The 17,477-nt window shown below is 33.9% G+C and overlaps 1 protein-coding gene across 1 annotated transcript; it reads right to left on the bottom strand.

Annotated features, from left to right (window-relative positions):
- Positions 1 to 1,856: 1,856 nt before the first annotated feature.
- On the bottom strand, positions 1,857 to 14,280 carry LOC149278380 (norrin-like). The gene is made up of 2 exons (XM_089502079.1): positions 14,110 to 14,280; positions 1,857 to 2,084 (listed from the first exon to the last, which is right to left on the bottom strand). The coding sequence occupies exons 1-2, from the start codon at positions 14,278 to 14,280 to the stop codon at positions 1,857 to 1,859; spliced, it is 399 nt and encodes a 132-aa protein (XP_089358205.1).
- Positions 14,281 to 17,477: the final 3,197 nt, after the last annotated feature.

Raw genomic sequence — 17,477 nt, forward strand, 5'->3', positions numbered from 1 at the left:
GCATGGTACCTGAAAAAGTGAGCAGTGGGTGGGACTGAGAGTGTAAGCCTGGGCACCATACCCATCTGGTTGATTTATTTGACAATTGTATTATTTATTTTTTAAATACAATTGTGCAGAGGTGGTGGGGAGACTTGAAATTTACCCTGCAACCTGTTGGAAATGGGAGGTAAATTTTGAAAGTTAGAAGCTAGTTTCTACTTGCATTTGCAACCTGCAGTCAACTCACAGGTTAATGAAACCCACATTTTGCCAACTTGCAAGCACTCGCAGTTTAGTGAAAAGAGACCCTTGTCTTCTTGAAAAGATAGAATCTTTAGTCAAAGATGATACCTTTTATCGGGCTAAGATAAAAAAGAGATGTCACATCAGGTTTTGGGACTTAAGCTATGATCTCTTTGCTCTCTATATATAGCTATTTATTTGTATTTAATTATATTTTCTTCAGGACATATATATATTCATTATATATATTCATAGATATCTACTTAAGGACAAACTGTAAATCTCAGAACATATATACATAATATAGTCTTAACCTCTCCCAAAAACATAATTTGTACTCTATTAGTAAAAATTATCCCATAGATGTCATGGTACATATAGGAAGATTTTACATGCAGCCCACGGAGGTGACAGTACACACTATAACATAGTTTAGGCACTTAAATGCAGTTACATTGTGAAATGTTTCTAATAATTTATCTGTATTCACAGTTTTAATAGTTATGCTACTGTAGTTTAGCAGATAATCCATATTTTGTGTTTTTACTTCCTTTATCATAGACAGCTGTATTATTGACATTCCTGGTGCCATTTTATTGATAGAAAGTTCCAAAGACAAATGCAGCTTCAGTATACTGTATTTCTTTGGTTGCTCTGTAAGGTGATTTGTACTGTAGTATGTGCTGAATCACAGGAAGAGTTGCCATACACTTGAAATGATGGAGCCCTAACATGCATATCAAAATCAAATATAAAAATATATTGTGAACTTCAGTTGGTATGGCATATTAATGTAAATGGCAATACATAGCTTAAATCTTATTTGAAGCACTTGCATCATGAGGGGTACTAGCTATTTGTATATGTATTCCCTTTTCAGATTAAAATGGTAAATCTTTGGTTTTGAGCTTTGTAGAGAACAATGCGTCACTTGCACTAGGCTAACAATAGGAATAAATATACTGCTGCTGCCACCAAACAAATAACCCTAATCATAGGGTTGGGCAACTTGGTGCTTAAGGGAAATCTATGAATTTGTGAAAGGGCTGGGTGAGAATCATTGGCGTTTCAGTTCGACCACACTTGGAGCGCTACCTATTAGCTATCTTTGAAACATGCATCACATATATTCCTATAATTCTCTAAAAAATGATATGAAAAAACAGCTGGACCAAGCTTTTGGAAAACAACTACTACTTTAAATATTTATTGATCTTTTTCAATCCATCACTTTACTTTTGCATGTTTAGTTGAAGCAAAAAGTTGTGTTCAATGATCATCAGACATCCATTGGTATAATTTAAAGCAATACTGAAAATGGGAATGAAATTGTTAAAAAAAAAAAAAAATTGACATCCAGGAGTTCTCTGTGTATATCATTTTGAAGATAGCTTTATAAAAGTGCCCAACACAATTACAATCCATTGCCAAAAATATGGCACATAGAAAACAGATACTACCCAATCTACCAAAAAAAAAAAAAAGGATATTGAAAGTGGTAATTTTTGCACAATGACTGACATTTAAAGATCTTTGAAACAATTGTTATTTATATTACCTCAACACATTAACACAGAATAAAATATTTCACATATTATATGCATTGTCCATTTTCAATTTTGATTGTGTCTCTACGAATTACATTCCTCACAGTGGCAGGAGAGGATATAGCGGTATGTGGCAGTCAATCTTAGTCCACCTGCGCAACGCAGACGTATCGCTTTCAACTTTGAGGTCTGTGGCCGACAACAGTGGCAGGTTGACCGAAACGGCTGCTTGAGAACCGTACTGAAAGATACAAGTGGGTCTGACCGAGAAGTCTGGCTGCAACGGCCTTCGCAACGAGCAAGCAATACCATCTGTAACAAAACAAAAATAAACATTCCTACATTAAATGAACCAAAACTTATTACAGGAACATAAGAGAACAGATAAACACAACCATACAAACAACAGATTACTGGAGCCGTGTAAAAGAACCTCTGGAATTTTAATAACACCCAGTGTGCATTTTTAAAACACACTAGTTGTATATAAACAGTCTCTGGGGCAAAAGTATAAAAAGTAGTCTTATCACCATAGCAGCAACATATATATATATATATATATATATATACTTCATAGTATACTTATAGTACTTCAAAATGTCCAAACCCTGCCCAATAATAATTCTTTAACCATGGAAAAAAATTGTATCTCATTCATAATTTCTGTCAGATCTACTACGTTATATTGCAAGATAAATTTGTGTGGCCTACAATGAATTGTGACCTACAGTGATGTGAAAAGGTATTTGCCCGCTCCCTATTAAATTGATTACTTGTATGTATAATATTTAGCATTTGTGTAAGTCAGTAAGTTTTTAATGTCATATTTTTGTGTGCACAAACAGTATTATTTTATTATATAGTAGTAAAGGCAGGACTTTATATTTTCACTATATATAACGTATTAATGTGTACCAGATACGAGAGGAGTGTGAATATTTTTATTGGAAGTTTCATGGAACTATAATAAAAGGCCAGGTGTGACATTTTATTGAACTCTAGCAGTTTATATCGGGGCAGAATGTTCGCCATTTTGTCTAGCTGAGTAAATATTGACTTAATGTAAAAAGGCCAGAAATACAAAAAATGTACAATACAAAAATTGTAAAGCCAAAAAAAAAAAACATAACGCAGTAACAATATTGGAAGAAAAACACCTGGTTTCTTACAAAGGGTTCTCAATGCAACTAAGTAAACACAACATGATAAAACCAACACAAATATGAGTGTGTTACTTTGTTTACCATACTCATGTGTTATAAAATATAGACATTATCAGTGTTTGTTCTAAAACAGCAAATATGGTTTCTGTATAGACCCTCTTTTTTCTATTTTTCTAATCAATGTATTTTACAGTTTGTATTTAAAAAGCTTATCAGCGGGAAAATACATGTTCCAGGAAATTATGTCTTATGATAAAACAGGGCATGCCTTTAAAATAATAAAGCACATGGAAACACACCTTAAAATGTTATCTCCTATACATTAACTAGCAATGGAAAAAACACAGATAAAACTAAAAATAAAATGAATATTAATGACAATGTGTAATTGTAATGCATTTGAAAAGGACATTATAGTTTGGTTTAGTTTGACAGTCTTGCGCAAGGGCACAAAGGAGACCAGATTTATGTCTTAAAGAGCATATTGGAGCCACATGTTCTAAAATAAATGAACATAACCCCTCTCAAGTGTAACACCAGTGTCTCTGGTAGGGTGATAACATCAGCCATTTTTTCCAAGACAGCAGCACCTCTTAGGTCATTTAAAACAACATATGTTAGCTATTGGTATTTGCATGTAATTTGATGTAGTGAAAGACTACCATCTTGTTTTAACTTGGTAAATTTGGTGAGGAATAAATGGATAAATTAGGCTCATCTCTTTTATGAACCAAGACCTTTGGGAATAATTAAAAACCTAGCATTATTTCTTTGTAACAAAATGAAAATAAAGACTTTATATTTATGGTTATTTATGGTTATTTAACATCTCAAGGATGAAAAGACATAACAATTATGACACTGGAAATAATAAATAAATAAAATATTTAAAGCTTTGTTGGTTTGAGTTAGGTGAATCCAGTTCACACAGGGGGAAAGATTATCAAAGCTTGCTCAAATAGTAAACAAAGTTGCTATGTTGGTTAACATTTAATCAACTAAATTTGACTCAGCTACTAAATTGTAGTCATTTATAGTGGGGATTATAATCCCTCTGAAGTGACTCTCTACTGTAACGTCATTGCCTCTGGTAGAGTGACAACTATGTGCAAATTGAGACAGGTTTAAAATTAAAAACAGCAATAAATGTCGTATAGCTCTTTTGTAAAATTTGTTGGATTATGACAATCAGCAATTTTTTCCAAGACACATACAGTACTGTGCAAATGTTTTAGGCAGGAACAGCTGTATGAGAGGAATAAAACTGGGTAAGGAACGGTCAGACTCACTTAGAAGGCGAGGTTGCTGATGTCAAAATGTTATTGACATTGTCAAAAGTCATACACCATGGCAACAAGACACAGCAACAAGACACAAGGTAGTTATACTGTATCAGCAAGGTCTCTTCCAGGCAGAAATTCCAATGCAGACAGGGGTTTCCAGATGTTATGTCCAAGCTCTTTTGATGAAGCACAACGAAATTGACAATGTTGAGGATCATAGAAGCAGTGGTTGGCCAAGGAAACCATGCAGCAGAAGAAAGACACATCATGCTTACTTCCCTTTGCAATTGGAAGATATCCAACAGTGCCATCAGCTCAGCATTGTCAGCAAAATGTAAAACCCTAGTACACACATCTACTGTCCAGAGAAGTGATCTTCATGGAAGAATAAAATGTAACAGCCACATTATAAGACCTTTGTGAATAATTTGGCATTCATTATTTTGTAACAAAATGAAAATAAAGACCATATATGTTTATTAAACATCTCGAACAAGGAAGTAAATCAAAATGTATGACACTGAAAATGGTTTTGTAGCAGTCGGAAACATAAATCTATGTGCAAATTGAGACAGGTATAAAATTTAAAACAGCAATAAATGTCTTATAGCTCTTGAAAAATATGTTGGATTATGTTACAAAATATTAACTCTCATTCCAGCAGACTGAATTTAAAAGGAAAATAAACTGCATTTGCTTTATATTTGTGTAGTATGATCAATGGCTGAGTTCAATTACCATAGAAAATCTATCACATGAAATTCAATAAGAATCATCTCATAACTGGGGAATCAGTAGAAAAACGGACATAAAAATGTATCACTGTTTATATCTTTTTTTTTTCTATTGCTGTCTAGAACTGCTATTCAATTTCTAGTGATAGATTTTTCTCCGACAACTGAATCTAATATGTTGTTCTACTCCTTTTTCTTTTTTTTAATCTTTGGCCACATTTTTAAAATAAGTTAACAAATGTTTAGAAGGGAAGCATGTTTCAAAAGAAGTGAAATGCTGGGACACAGGGGACTTCTAGTTTCCTTTTTCTTCTTAACTCATGCACCTTAGCCACATTGGAGTTATAACTATATATCCTATTGCCCTCATTACAAGTTGTAGGTTCTAGAGGGTAGGCCTTTTGAATCTCCATGTTTTTTCCCCTTCAAATATTTTCATTACTTTCATGTATTATAATCCAAAACATTGGACCATACATCTAAAAATATCAAAAGAAAGCTCCATCTATCCTTGCAAAAACAATGCATAATATTTGTAGGAGCACACAGAATTAAAAAGGAGAATCAAGGTAAAGGAAACATTGTGAAAATGCTGAAAAAGTCTCAAGTTTCTGGGCACAAGATACAATCAGTAAAGAAGGGGTTAAAGAAAAATACAACCACCCATAAAATAATATGAAAAAATACTCAGCTTGATATAAGGTTGTATTGAAAGATTTATTCAGTTTATACTACAGTTAGACCACCTGTTTTTCTCTCCAGTGTTTGTTTATGAACTATAAAAATATATTTCACCACATCCCTTCTTTAGTTTTAATTGTTTTTTTAAATACCCTGATTATCACAAGGGATTCCCTGACAACACTCGTTAAAACAAAACTTGGATTCAGTTATAACAAAAGCTAATCACTTTTTTTACATTCAGAACAAAAACTGTTCAAACTTTTTATGGGAAACCACATTTTTTCAATCATTGAGCTGAAACTGAAGGATTAACATGAAATTATACATCCAATTTTTCTACTAATTTGTGTTTTGTGTGTGATGATTTGCATTATACATTGTCAAAAGAGGATTTTGTTAGTTAAACTAACTGCTGCTTCAAATTAGATTGAAAGTTAAGTATAATGTATTGCATGGTTATGTCATCAGGTTATCTGAAGGGGATACAATATTAGAAATTTTGCTTGAATGTTTATCTTTGCATTCTTGGTACCTCAAATTTTAAGTTTCTAATATAAATTAAACTAAATGAGTCAGGAAATGGGTAGGTTAGGGGTTGATTTTCTTTAAAAGGGCTAACATTCATAACCTTTTTCTGATGTGTTGATATAATTTGCTAATTTTAAGACAGGCAACAAAAAGGAAACTTTAGATATGAATCAAAATTGCAGACATAGACCTGGTTGAAATGATAAGAAAATAAGGGGCTATGGTTAGTGCGTCTAATGTCATCAGGGCTGCTTTCAGAAATCTTGGGGTCCACTACATGCTTAACGTCTAGGCCTTTATGCCTAGTAATCTTCTTCTAACTAACAGATTTCCCTAAAGTTGTCGTATTGACATATTTTTTTTTTTAAACTTTGTATTTACTTTTTTTGTGCTTTCCTTACCCCAACAGAGTCTGTGCAAACAGAGTGATATTTCCCATTGTTAGCTGTGCCACTACAAGAAACTAATCCCTGAACAGTGCAATGGTGCTCACATTAAATGCTGTTACACTGTCCCTGTCGGTTCAGAACCAGACTAAGCTGATGACAGCCCCATTTCTTTTATGTTAGACTCAACGCACATGAGACACATGAGTACGTTTTATACAATCCCCCAAGAAGGATTTTTTTAAGATGGCATATATCATCCATTGTTATGAACAGTTTAAAATAAGAACTATATATATTATGTTTTATCATATATTCAATTGGTTTGTATCTTTTGTGTTTTTGCAAACACTATATTTATATATTTATATATTTCATTGTGTACAAAAGGAAAACTTGCCTACAAAATGTGTTTAAATAAAAGCATTAGAAACTACATGTAATAATTCAGGATTTCACCTTCCTATAATCCTTAAACCAGATGTGTAGTGATACTGTCCCACATTTTACCTTCATATACTTCATCAGTTCCTTATCATATCATATATATGTTTGACCTTTATAACTATCTTTAAAACTCTTTTTATATTCCAAAACATTACTCATTTCTAAACACTTGCCAAAACATACAAAAACATTCACAGTTACTTTAATTTCAAGTGGTTATATATCAATAATACTATGTAGCTATGTACATTAGAAAGATTACCAGTGTTCTCTTCCAGACCAATACACTTAACAGTATTATATTGTAGCCAAGCACAAAACATCACCTGCCATGCCATAACTATGTTATTGGTAGGGGTTGTGTTGAGCACTGTTTTACTCCAAAGTGTATTAAAGGCAATACCTAAGAGGTCCCTTTAAATTTACATGGATACCCCCTTGCAAATGCATTTGCCCATTTGCCCACTCCCCTGCTATTTTCTGTACCGGAGATGTGTTCTGCCAAACAGATCTTGTGGCACGTGATATAAGTACCCCCAATAAGCTCCAGCTCTGACTTGATGAATGCCTTGTTAGATTCAGGTGCACGTGCGTGAAAAGCACTCAAACGGATTCCAAGCAGCCAAGCAGCCAATCGGCGTTGCGACTCATCAGACCACATAGCAGGCACAGAGCTGCAGATTCAAAGCTGCAGCTTCTATCTAAAGTAACTCCTTTATTTATTGTATTTAGAAATGGTGCGTATTAAGTACTCAAGTGTGTGTTCTTCTTTGGTGAGACTGTCAGGGACAGTAAACTAATTAATTATGCATCAATTTTACAGCTCAATGGACAGGTCAGGCCTCAGATCTCCCTTACTAGCCCATTATACCCACTACCAGCAAAATAAGCTTGGTGGGAACAAATATGGGTACTGTCTAATTGTAAATGAGATAGTTGGGAGGCATCCATGTATTTAATGCAGTGAAGTTATACAACTGCTAAAATAATCCTTTAGGTTGGAGGTGAAATGAAACATCTCACTTATTTCACTATGTCACTGGGACAAAAATCAAGTTTGGTAAATTTGACTACTTGTAATTTACATAGTAGTTTAACCCAAAAAGGGAATAATTCATGATCTCTATATAATATCATCAATGCGTTCGGTGTTACCCACTGAAGTAAAAACACATATATCATTCAAAAACGTTTATATGAGCCATTCACTATGGTATGGTATCTGACAGCTTTACCCTGTTGTGTAGCTGTGTCCAGTTATACCCTGTGATTGGTGCTCAACAATGTGGAAAAAAATAACTCAGCATTTACTATTTGAAATGCACTATTTCTTTATTTATAGCTATATCATTTTTCTCTTGAATCTTTAATTTCACTTTACCTCAGCATGAGTAACTACTTGAACGAAATCTACTTTTCCTAACCCATGCAATACCTAACAACTTAGCAGTTAACACTGCTATCAGAATGACCAATTTTAGCAGCACAGTGAGTAATGCATCGACTTTTAAAGTGTTTTCCCACTGACATCCTGGTGGGGTAGTTGTATATTACAAAGGAGAGAATGGGTTAACTTACTGACAAATGACTACACCACCAGAAATCAGAAACAGTGTTAACCTATTAAGAACAGTATGTTTGCAAGCAATTAAAGTGTTAACCCGCTAAGAAAAAAAATTAGCATGTTGTGTGCGGCAAATTAATATTTTGCTCATCTCCGTGGTATCCAGTGGTAAACACATAGCTCTGTCATAAGCACTGATAAAGTAAACAATCTTCTCAGAGGTACATTGATTTAGACATTTAGCAATAACAAAACTATCCAGAAGTCTATGAACCTTCTTCTTTTGTGTCCTGGGAATTATAAACTTTCTCTCAGATACTGTGCGAAAACGTAAAGGCATTTTGTAGGATAATGATTTAATGATTTAATATGTCTGTCTAATAAAATCGTACCACTACATCAGAAAAGACCAAACCTCGCTAGAATGAAGAAATGAAATACCAACCTAGGAATGGCTGGTGTTGTACTGAGCGTGTGCTGCAGTGTAGTGGATGTGATAGAGGAAACCCATGCTTGCTTCACCAATGCTCTTCACTCAGAACACAAGTTACTTATTTTATGAGTGACTGGTGAGCAGAACTGCCAGGTCTACTGCAAATACATCTGCATTTATTGTTAGTGACAGGCTTTTGAATTGACCTGCCCTGATATTTTAGCTAGCTGCCAGGGCTTGAATAATTCAACCTCTCCAAGCACCACTGCACACATTTTTCACCAATGTGCTTCCATAAAACCCTTATTTTTTATACTAATTCCATCCATACCAATTTTTTGCGTATTCCTGATATCATTGCAATATGGTAATAGAAGCACAGGAAGAATTCAGATTTTCTAGTATATGGTCCCATCCCAAATTCTGTCAATAGAAACTTGTTTCAGTTTGTTGCTATTTACAGAAACATTCTTCATTTCTAAGGGACTCGATGGGTCTGAGGCAAAAAGGGATCGCATTAATTTCCCCTTTTTTAGAGAGAAGGGCAGCATGTTCCCTTCAAACTCAATAGTAATTAGTCAAAAAGTTTAATCACTGCACTATTTTCACGCCTCCTTGTCTACATATTGTATCTTTCCGCTTATTTTTTACGTCTCCCAACTAATCTTATCTACTGCTTCACAATTAAAGACAAACAATAACTTTTTACTAGAGGAGTTGTAAAAATCAATCTTTGCAGGAAATAATAACAATAAGAAAACCAATATTACCGTATCTGCTCGATTATAAATGATTATTATTATTATTATTTTTCTCAATCGTAGCTTTTATTAACAAACAATTGTTCACATAGTTTAACTGTTAAAACTTTTTTCCTATAGGGTCGTCTTATATTCAGGCTTTTTCTTTTTTTCCTAAATTAATATTCAGATTTTGGGGGGTCGTCTTATAATCAGGGTCGTCTTATAATCGAGCAAATACGGTACTTCTCAGAAAACAGATCACTGCTAATCTGATAGGATGCACTTACTCATCGGGAAAGACATTAAATTATATTAACGTTCAAATCTATCCATTTATTTGCATAATTTGTAACAGGGTATTAATGTTTCTTTAAGCATATGCTGAAAAGCAAATTTTTCATGAGAACAAACTGTAGCGAAACCTGTGAACAAATGAATCAGGTGTGAAAGATATCCATTTTTAATCCATTTTCATTGGCATATATCAGTGTTTTACTTCTGATGCTTAGAGATCTGTCTGTGTAATTAGACCTTTATCTTACACACACAAACTGTTATATGCATCTGTTGTAGTCTTATCAAATAACAATAGCGCTAAGGTGATCCGGTATAGGGTGAGAATTTTCAAGGCTGCTTCACTTGTTTATACATTAGTAACAAATGCTACATAGGTATAATAACAATATGTAATGTATAATACCGTAGATTTCTGGGAGAATAAATACCCAATCAAAAGGTTTTCAACTTAATTTTAGCTCACATCTGCAACAACAAAAAACAGATGTTTATGAGCATATCACATTTACCCTTATAATATAGGCAGCGCAAATATGTAATAAGATGGAAATGGCGACTGCATAGGAAAACCAACAAGGTCCGTTGGTGCTTCCAGTATCTCGTTATAATTGAAATGTCTTTCGCATCATTGGTATCCCTCTTGCAATGAAGAGGAAAGATGGACATAAACATTTTACTGAGAACTGACAAAATAACCTGTCTAACCTATCTACATCAATATAGCTCAGAGTTTGGTGCATAAAGACTAATGCCTAGGATAATACACTTGTGCCTAGGATAATACGCTGGTGCCTAGGATAATACGCTGGTGCCTAGGATAATATGCTGGTGCCTAGGATAATACGCTGGTGCCTAGAATAATATGCTGGTGCCTAGGATAATACGCTGGTGCCTGGGATAATACGCTGGTGCCTAGGATAATAAACCGGTGCCTAGGATAATACGCTCGTGCATAAGATAATGCAGGAGTTTGCTACATTTTGAATATACTTTGTTGATTTATGAGAAAAAAAACACATATTTGAATAGTCTAAAAGCTCTTAGTAAATCAGATTAACAGAGAACAACACAGTTGTCTATGTGGATCGGTCACTTTTACAAAATCCTATGTTTTTTAGTTTTATACATTAAGTAAATCTACATAATGGCATTTACTGATTGAAATAAGCAGTTTTCTCATCTGCATGCTAATACACACCTATAGAACTGAGCGACCTACCCTCTAATGTTAAGTGGTAATTGTTGTTAATTTGTTCATGCAGCCCTTGTGAGGAGAAAGGAAATTGATAAAATCCACAGGCAAGATCTCCCAAACAAATACAATGGGAAACAAAATGCATAAGATACAGGTAGTTTTAAAGAGTTAATATACTTATATGGTAAAACCCGCAACAGTTTTTCTTTAACTTTGGTTCAATCAAAATGTACATGTGTGGGGTCTTATTGCCAAGTACTTGAGTTTTTGCGTGTCTTTGTATGTAGTTTTAGAACTAGACCTGTAGAGAGGGCTAGTGGTATATTATGTATCCTAACAGTTACTTGCATACTTCGTTTCATGGTGGGTAGGCTGGAGGACATGGAGGTCTACTTTGAAAAGTATCTAAAACTGTGTTTTTAAGCTCTATTATTCTTTTTTTTTCTTTTTGTAACAGATTCACTTTTATAATTCTACACCTCTATATATATTCATGTAGCTGCTACACTGCTGTTTATTTGGCTTAAGTATTGAGGAGTGGATATTGTCATAAGCTTGTATAGAACATTTGTTAACATAAATGGACTTAAATATTTACTTAAGGTTTATTTGGAAGAGACTCGGGGTTTTGTTTTTATATGAGTCCTACTGATCTTTGAGTCTCAGAGTATTTGATGAAGTTAGCAGGCTGCATCTCTCATATTTGATCTGTTTTGTATTGCCTACATAATAAAAGACTCATCAGAATAAATTAACTTATAGTTATATTAACTTGTTTATGTTAATACCTTTTTTCATTGCACTTGTAAATACACTCAGTCTATGGTTTTATATCATCACGTTCTCATGGAAGTCCATGGTGACAGTAATAAATACCATATCACAAGTACATAGACAGTAGACTTGTGCATTCGGTTTTTTACAAACTTTATTTTTAATGCCTGTTTTGCGCCTTCTGTATTGTGCAGTCTCTAATGAAGCTGACAAAAATGAACTGGAAAAAAAACGGAGAAAATTTGTCATGATTCGTCCATTTGTCGTTACATATATCCGCCATTACAAGCCATTTTGGCGCTCATTAAGGTCATTAAGGTAATGTGGGAGGGACTGTGTGCAGGAGAGGACATATCAATGACTGATAGGAAGAAGTAGCCAAAAAGCGGGGGGGTGGTCTCATTGATGGTTATGCCTGTGATTGATGGGTCCAACAACCGTATGATATCATCTTTGGACTTATGCTTCATTTAAGGATTAATTAAACTGGATGGAAAATATGCAAAGATGCATTGCTTTCATGTAATTAGTAGAAGATACCACCTTTAATTTGGTTTCTACTAGCATAAGGCCAGTGTCTACTATCTAGTGCATGAGTAATATAGAGAATGTATAGGTCACTGCAGATAAGCAGCTTGTGAGCCATGTATTGACAGCACTGTCATAGCGTCACTCGGCATGATAATGCTCATTTGGCTAAGGAACCTTACCAGTTAGTAACACTTGAGGGCCACTGCTGATTCCGGCTGTCTTTACAGACACTGATAAAGATAGAAGTACTTGTAAAGCATGGCCCTTATATATAATTGAACCTATGCTTCATTTTACATTTTAATAGTAGCGCATTCTTTTATTTACCAAGTTTCTGTCTCTATCAACTATCCACATCAGCATGATCCACCTAATATTTCAAATAGTTTATACTGTGGTAACATCATTGGATTAGCAACAAGGATATTCACTTAATAAAACATGTAATGAAAACTTTGAAACTCCTCAGAAATCTATACAAGGTCATTCAGCATGAAACAAACAAGAATAATCCTAATGGGTGCTACCTCTACATAACGTAATTGGCCTGGATGGCCTCTTAGGTAAAAGTGGCATTTCATTTTTTTTTTTTATTTGAATCTTAGGAAAATGGTTAAATAAGCCTTAATCATATTAAAAGTAAAGTTTCAAGATTTGTTTCTGCATAGTTAAAAAAAAAAAAAAAAAAAGATTAAATAGCTGCTTGTGCTCACTTCCGCCTGATATCTTGTTTCTGGTTCTTAGCTCACAAGGGGGTCTCTGACCACACAGGAGACGTCTGTTCCCGAAAGTGCTCTCAACTCCTCGTGGTTTTAAATGATGGAACCCTAAGCAGCTGCTTAATCTGCTTATTTATTAGTTTGACCATAAGTAGAAGTTTTTGTTTGCTAGGAGGTTATGCAAAATCACCTTTAATGATATGTTTAAATAGTCATAACAAATTCCCTTTTCTAAGCATGCAGATTCGTCATCAAAAACGAAAACACATTTGTACAGGTCCTCAATGGATATGCCTGACCATAGTCTTTAGCAAGACTTTCCATGCAGCTTTGTGGTCAGCTATTTATATAATTAATTTATTTGACTTTATTACTTTATTAATATAAATGTAAAGGCTTTCGAAGGTAAATGCACAATATATATATATATATATATATATATATATATATATATTTGCCTCTAGATCCACTTTATACATGGATTCCTTTAGAGCAAATGCCCGTTGTACTAGACAGCCTTTAAACAAAGCCCTGGAAGAGGTACAATAGCCAGATCACCACTCATGGACAGCTATGTAGTCCTTAATGGGACTCATCAGCATGAGGTTGTGTTGCTATTTCTAAACACATTTTGTGTTTGCAGGGCTGTATAACAATGTCATATACTGATGTTCACTAAATATATCAGCAATATTTTTTTCCAGTTCTCTTCACAACTTCTAAGCAATTTTTTTTGTAGTCAATCCTTCTCCCCTTAGATGTTGATATGTTAATTACTGAATAACATTTTCTGCTATGGAAACCCGTTATCAACGTTTTTTGATGAAATTCTAAAATGAACACTGATGAACCATACCTTTGCAGTGCATTTATGTTGCGGATGATTGATTGCATCAACATAGTGGTGCCTCATGCAGCGGTCTGGATTTGATTCTGCCATGAAGGTATTTCCTTTCTTGTCTGCATTTACTAATATTGCCACCATCGAGAGTGCAGAAATCCATGCAAGTAAGACATAATTTCCCATTGTTCAATAAAATCCTTTATGGAAACAGCAAATCAATGACCTTAATAATTAGGACACAAGTGCACACTGTTTTTTTGTGAATACTGATAAATTCTTGCATTAGTTTCCAAGTTGCCATGCTTGTTCCTCATGCTTTGAGTTGCCAACAATTTGATAATCCACCATTTCTTCTGTTACACTGTTGAAAAAAGGAAAATCACATTGTTAAGCAAATGAAGGGAAACTTTGGTTTTAATTTTATCTCATGTAAGGTAAAACTACACTTTTAAAACATGTTTTTAACTAAAACTTTAATTCGACCCTTTGTCGAAGACAAAACAACAGTTAAAAGTAATATTTATTTCTAGTTTTCTGAACTCTACAACCATGGGCACTTTGCAAACCCACACAGAACATATTAATATTTCATGTAATTTTCTCCATATGCTTTTGCTAGCCCATAAAAATGTTTTCTTTATTAACACTCGGGAAATCTGATTTGAAACCTGAGACAACTATGTAGATGTAAAAATGTAACTAACGCTAATAAATAGAACACGGAGTAAAAAAATAGCCCAATATGAAAATGATCAAATATATTAACTAGAGTATTAATGATTCATCTTCTAATATGAACCAGGGGAAATACAATGTCTGGTATTTGTCAAGTAAGGAAAGAGGCAAAACAATCTAATCAAAGAAATAATCTGAATCAAAAGGAATAAATAGGAAACAGAAGACGTCAATTTAAAAAAACATATTCCTCCTCTGTACATAAAGTTAAATGTATTTAATAGAAATATGCATTCCAGATAATTTAACATTTATCATGTGTTAACATGGGATTGAGTTATCACTGTATATATTTTATATAGTAAGCACTCTGTTTACAAAGTACCAATAACCTTTGGAATCCAACAGGTTTTGAAGTGTTCCCTGGGACCATTAGGGTGACCTCAATGACCTCAAAATCCACTATAGGTCAAAGGAACACTCCAGCCATCAATATTTAATGCATGTGATAGCTAGATGACCCCTTTAAATTGGTGTCATGTCCCTGTAAATGTATTAGGGGATTCTTCATAATCCCCATATGCATGTGCATGGCATGTGCGGAAAGCGTTCCAATTGATTGTAATGCTTCAAGCAGCTAGCCAGTGGCAAGAATCATCAGGCCACGTAGGAGGACGGCAGCTGCAGGGCTTAATGTTTCTAACTTAGGTCACTTTTTGGTTTCTGAAGAATGTGTATTTAAGTACCAATGTAAACTATAGCATTATTTAATGCATAAAATATATATACCATAAGTATATTATTATGGATGGATTGCCATATGTTCATTCAGTGATACAAGGGGCCTGTTTTTGCCTATTCCTTACATGTGAAGGCATTATTATTCACCATATATTATGTCACTGCAATGTGCCTCCTTGTGCTTTTTTCACTTTTCCATACTTGCTTTGACTAAAAACAACTATTGCATGAAATAATGTCTCAGAGTCTATTAGGTAAAACAACTAGAAATCCAAAGGTTAGCACCTGTAACCATGCTAATATATACTGATAAAACAGGTTATGTTTTATACTTTGTATACTTTATTCTGCATAATAATTGTATTTAACATCATTTGTTTTTTGCAGCATGTGTCTTGTTTTACAATGTTTGTTTTAAGATTATGGAATCTGAAATTGATATATAAAACGTCATTTACTGTTTAATGTGTTTTTACTGCCTGTGGGATCCTTTGTTGATAAACTGGAAAAGTCTGATAAACATGAACAAAAAGAGAATAGATATATCATGCAGAAATGCATGAGAGTTTATTCTTTTTTTGTGGATAAGATTATTTATTGGGTACAGACCACAAAATTGGAAAGCGTTGCATAATATACCATTGCAAAGTGTGGGATGATGAGTTGCAGGGGCTGTCTACATTGTATGCTATATATGTCATGCTTAGTTATGGAAGTTTTGAATGTATGATAATATGTTTGACTGAATTAATGTTTTCATCCCATAATAATGTCTAAATATTGCATGGAGGCACCTCATCAATGTAGTCGTTTAAATGAAATCTTATATTCTGACAACACCACCTAAAGACAGAAGAACACTGACGACACTATAACAGATAAACAGCAAATACCTTTAATCCCCATACAGACTAATGGTATTTTTTACACTTAAAGACCAAAGCTTTTACAGCACTTTTGCTATCTTGTTTCAAAGCATAATGTCTGTTCTTTCTAGTCTCTCTAGCCAGTACAGATGAAAGAAAATAAAGAGAAACACCTCATATGCTATGGTATGTCATGTTTTTGGATGTAGGGTTAACATTGGATCATATACACAGTCTTTTTACTTTTTGTGTTTTTGTTATTTATTTAATAATTGTTTTACCCTAAATCTATGGATCTGCACAAAGAAATTTCCCTCTAATTCTTCAACCTTAAGGGCAAAAAATATATATATTCTTATACTCTTTAGGGTTTAAAATAGCAGTTGTACAAAGACTGCTGATCACTTTATTATATAGTGATCAAGCTATAGTGATCAAGACAAATTTAAAAAAAAAAGACGTATTCCATTACAGTGAGACAAAGAGACAGCGATCATTGACAAAACAATGTTGACACACATTGCTGTTGGCAGTGTGCGTTAGCTCCTCGAGTGGCTCTTATCGGCTACTCCTGGTCTTCCTGAGTCTATCTGCTGATCATGACTGCAATTGGCAACGATCGGTGACAGTAGCGCAGGATGTACTGTAATATTATATCCTTTGCCTTAAATGGCGGTTTTGCAGGGATATAATATTAAATCCTCCATCCTTACGGGGTTAAACATGTAATACGAGTTGGATATCCTTTTCTATTAGGACATTTTGTGCTCCAGTGAATTACAGATACTGGTTATTTAAGTGGCTAAACTCTATTTAGAAAGTCCAAAAGTCTCCAAAATGAATATCTATTCTAAACAATATACGATACAATGGCTTCTTAATCATGATTATGTACAATTTTCTTTATAATACTCCAAATATCAAAAAATTATAAAGAAAATTGTACATAATCATGTTTAAGAAGTCATTGTATGGCATATTGTTTAGAATAGAAATAAATTTTGGAGACTTTTGGACTTTATAACCATTTACAAGTATTACTGTTCTATTTCTTAATTTTTTAAATATTAGACACATGTGAAGCAAATTAGTAATCCA

Source organism: Sceloporus occidentalis, unplaced genomic scaffold (genome assembly GCF_023333645.1).
Source record: "Sceloporus occidentalis isolate IW3139 unplaced genomic scaffold, rSceOcc1.0.p SCAF_192, whole genome shotgun sequence".
Classification (NCBI taxonomy): Eukaryota; Metazoa; Chordata; class Lepidosauria; order Squamata; family Phrynosomatidae; genus Sceloporus; species Sceloporus occidentalis.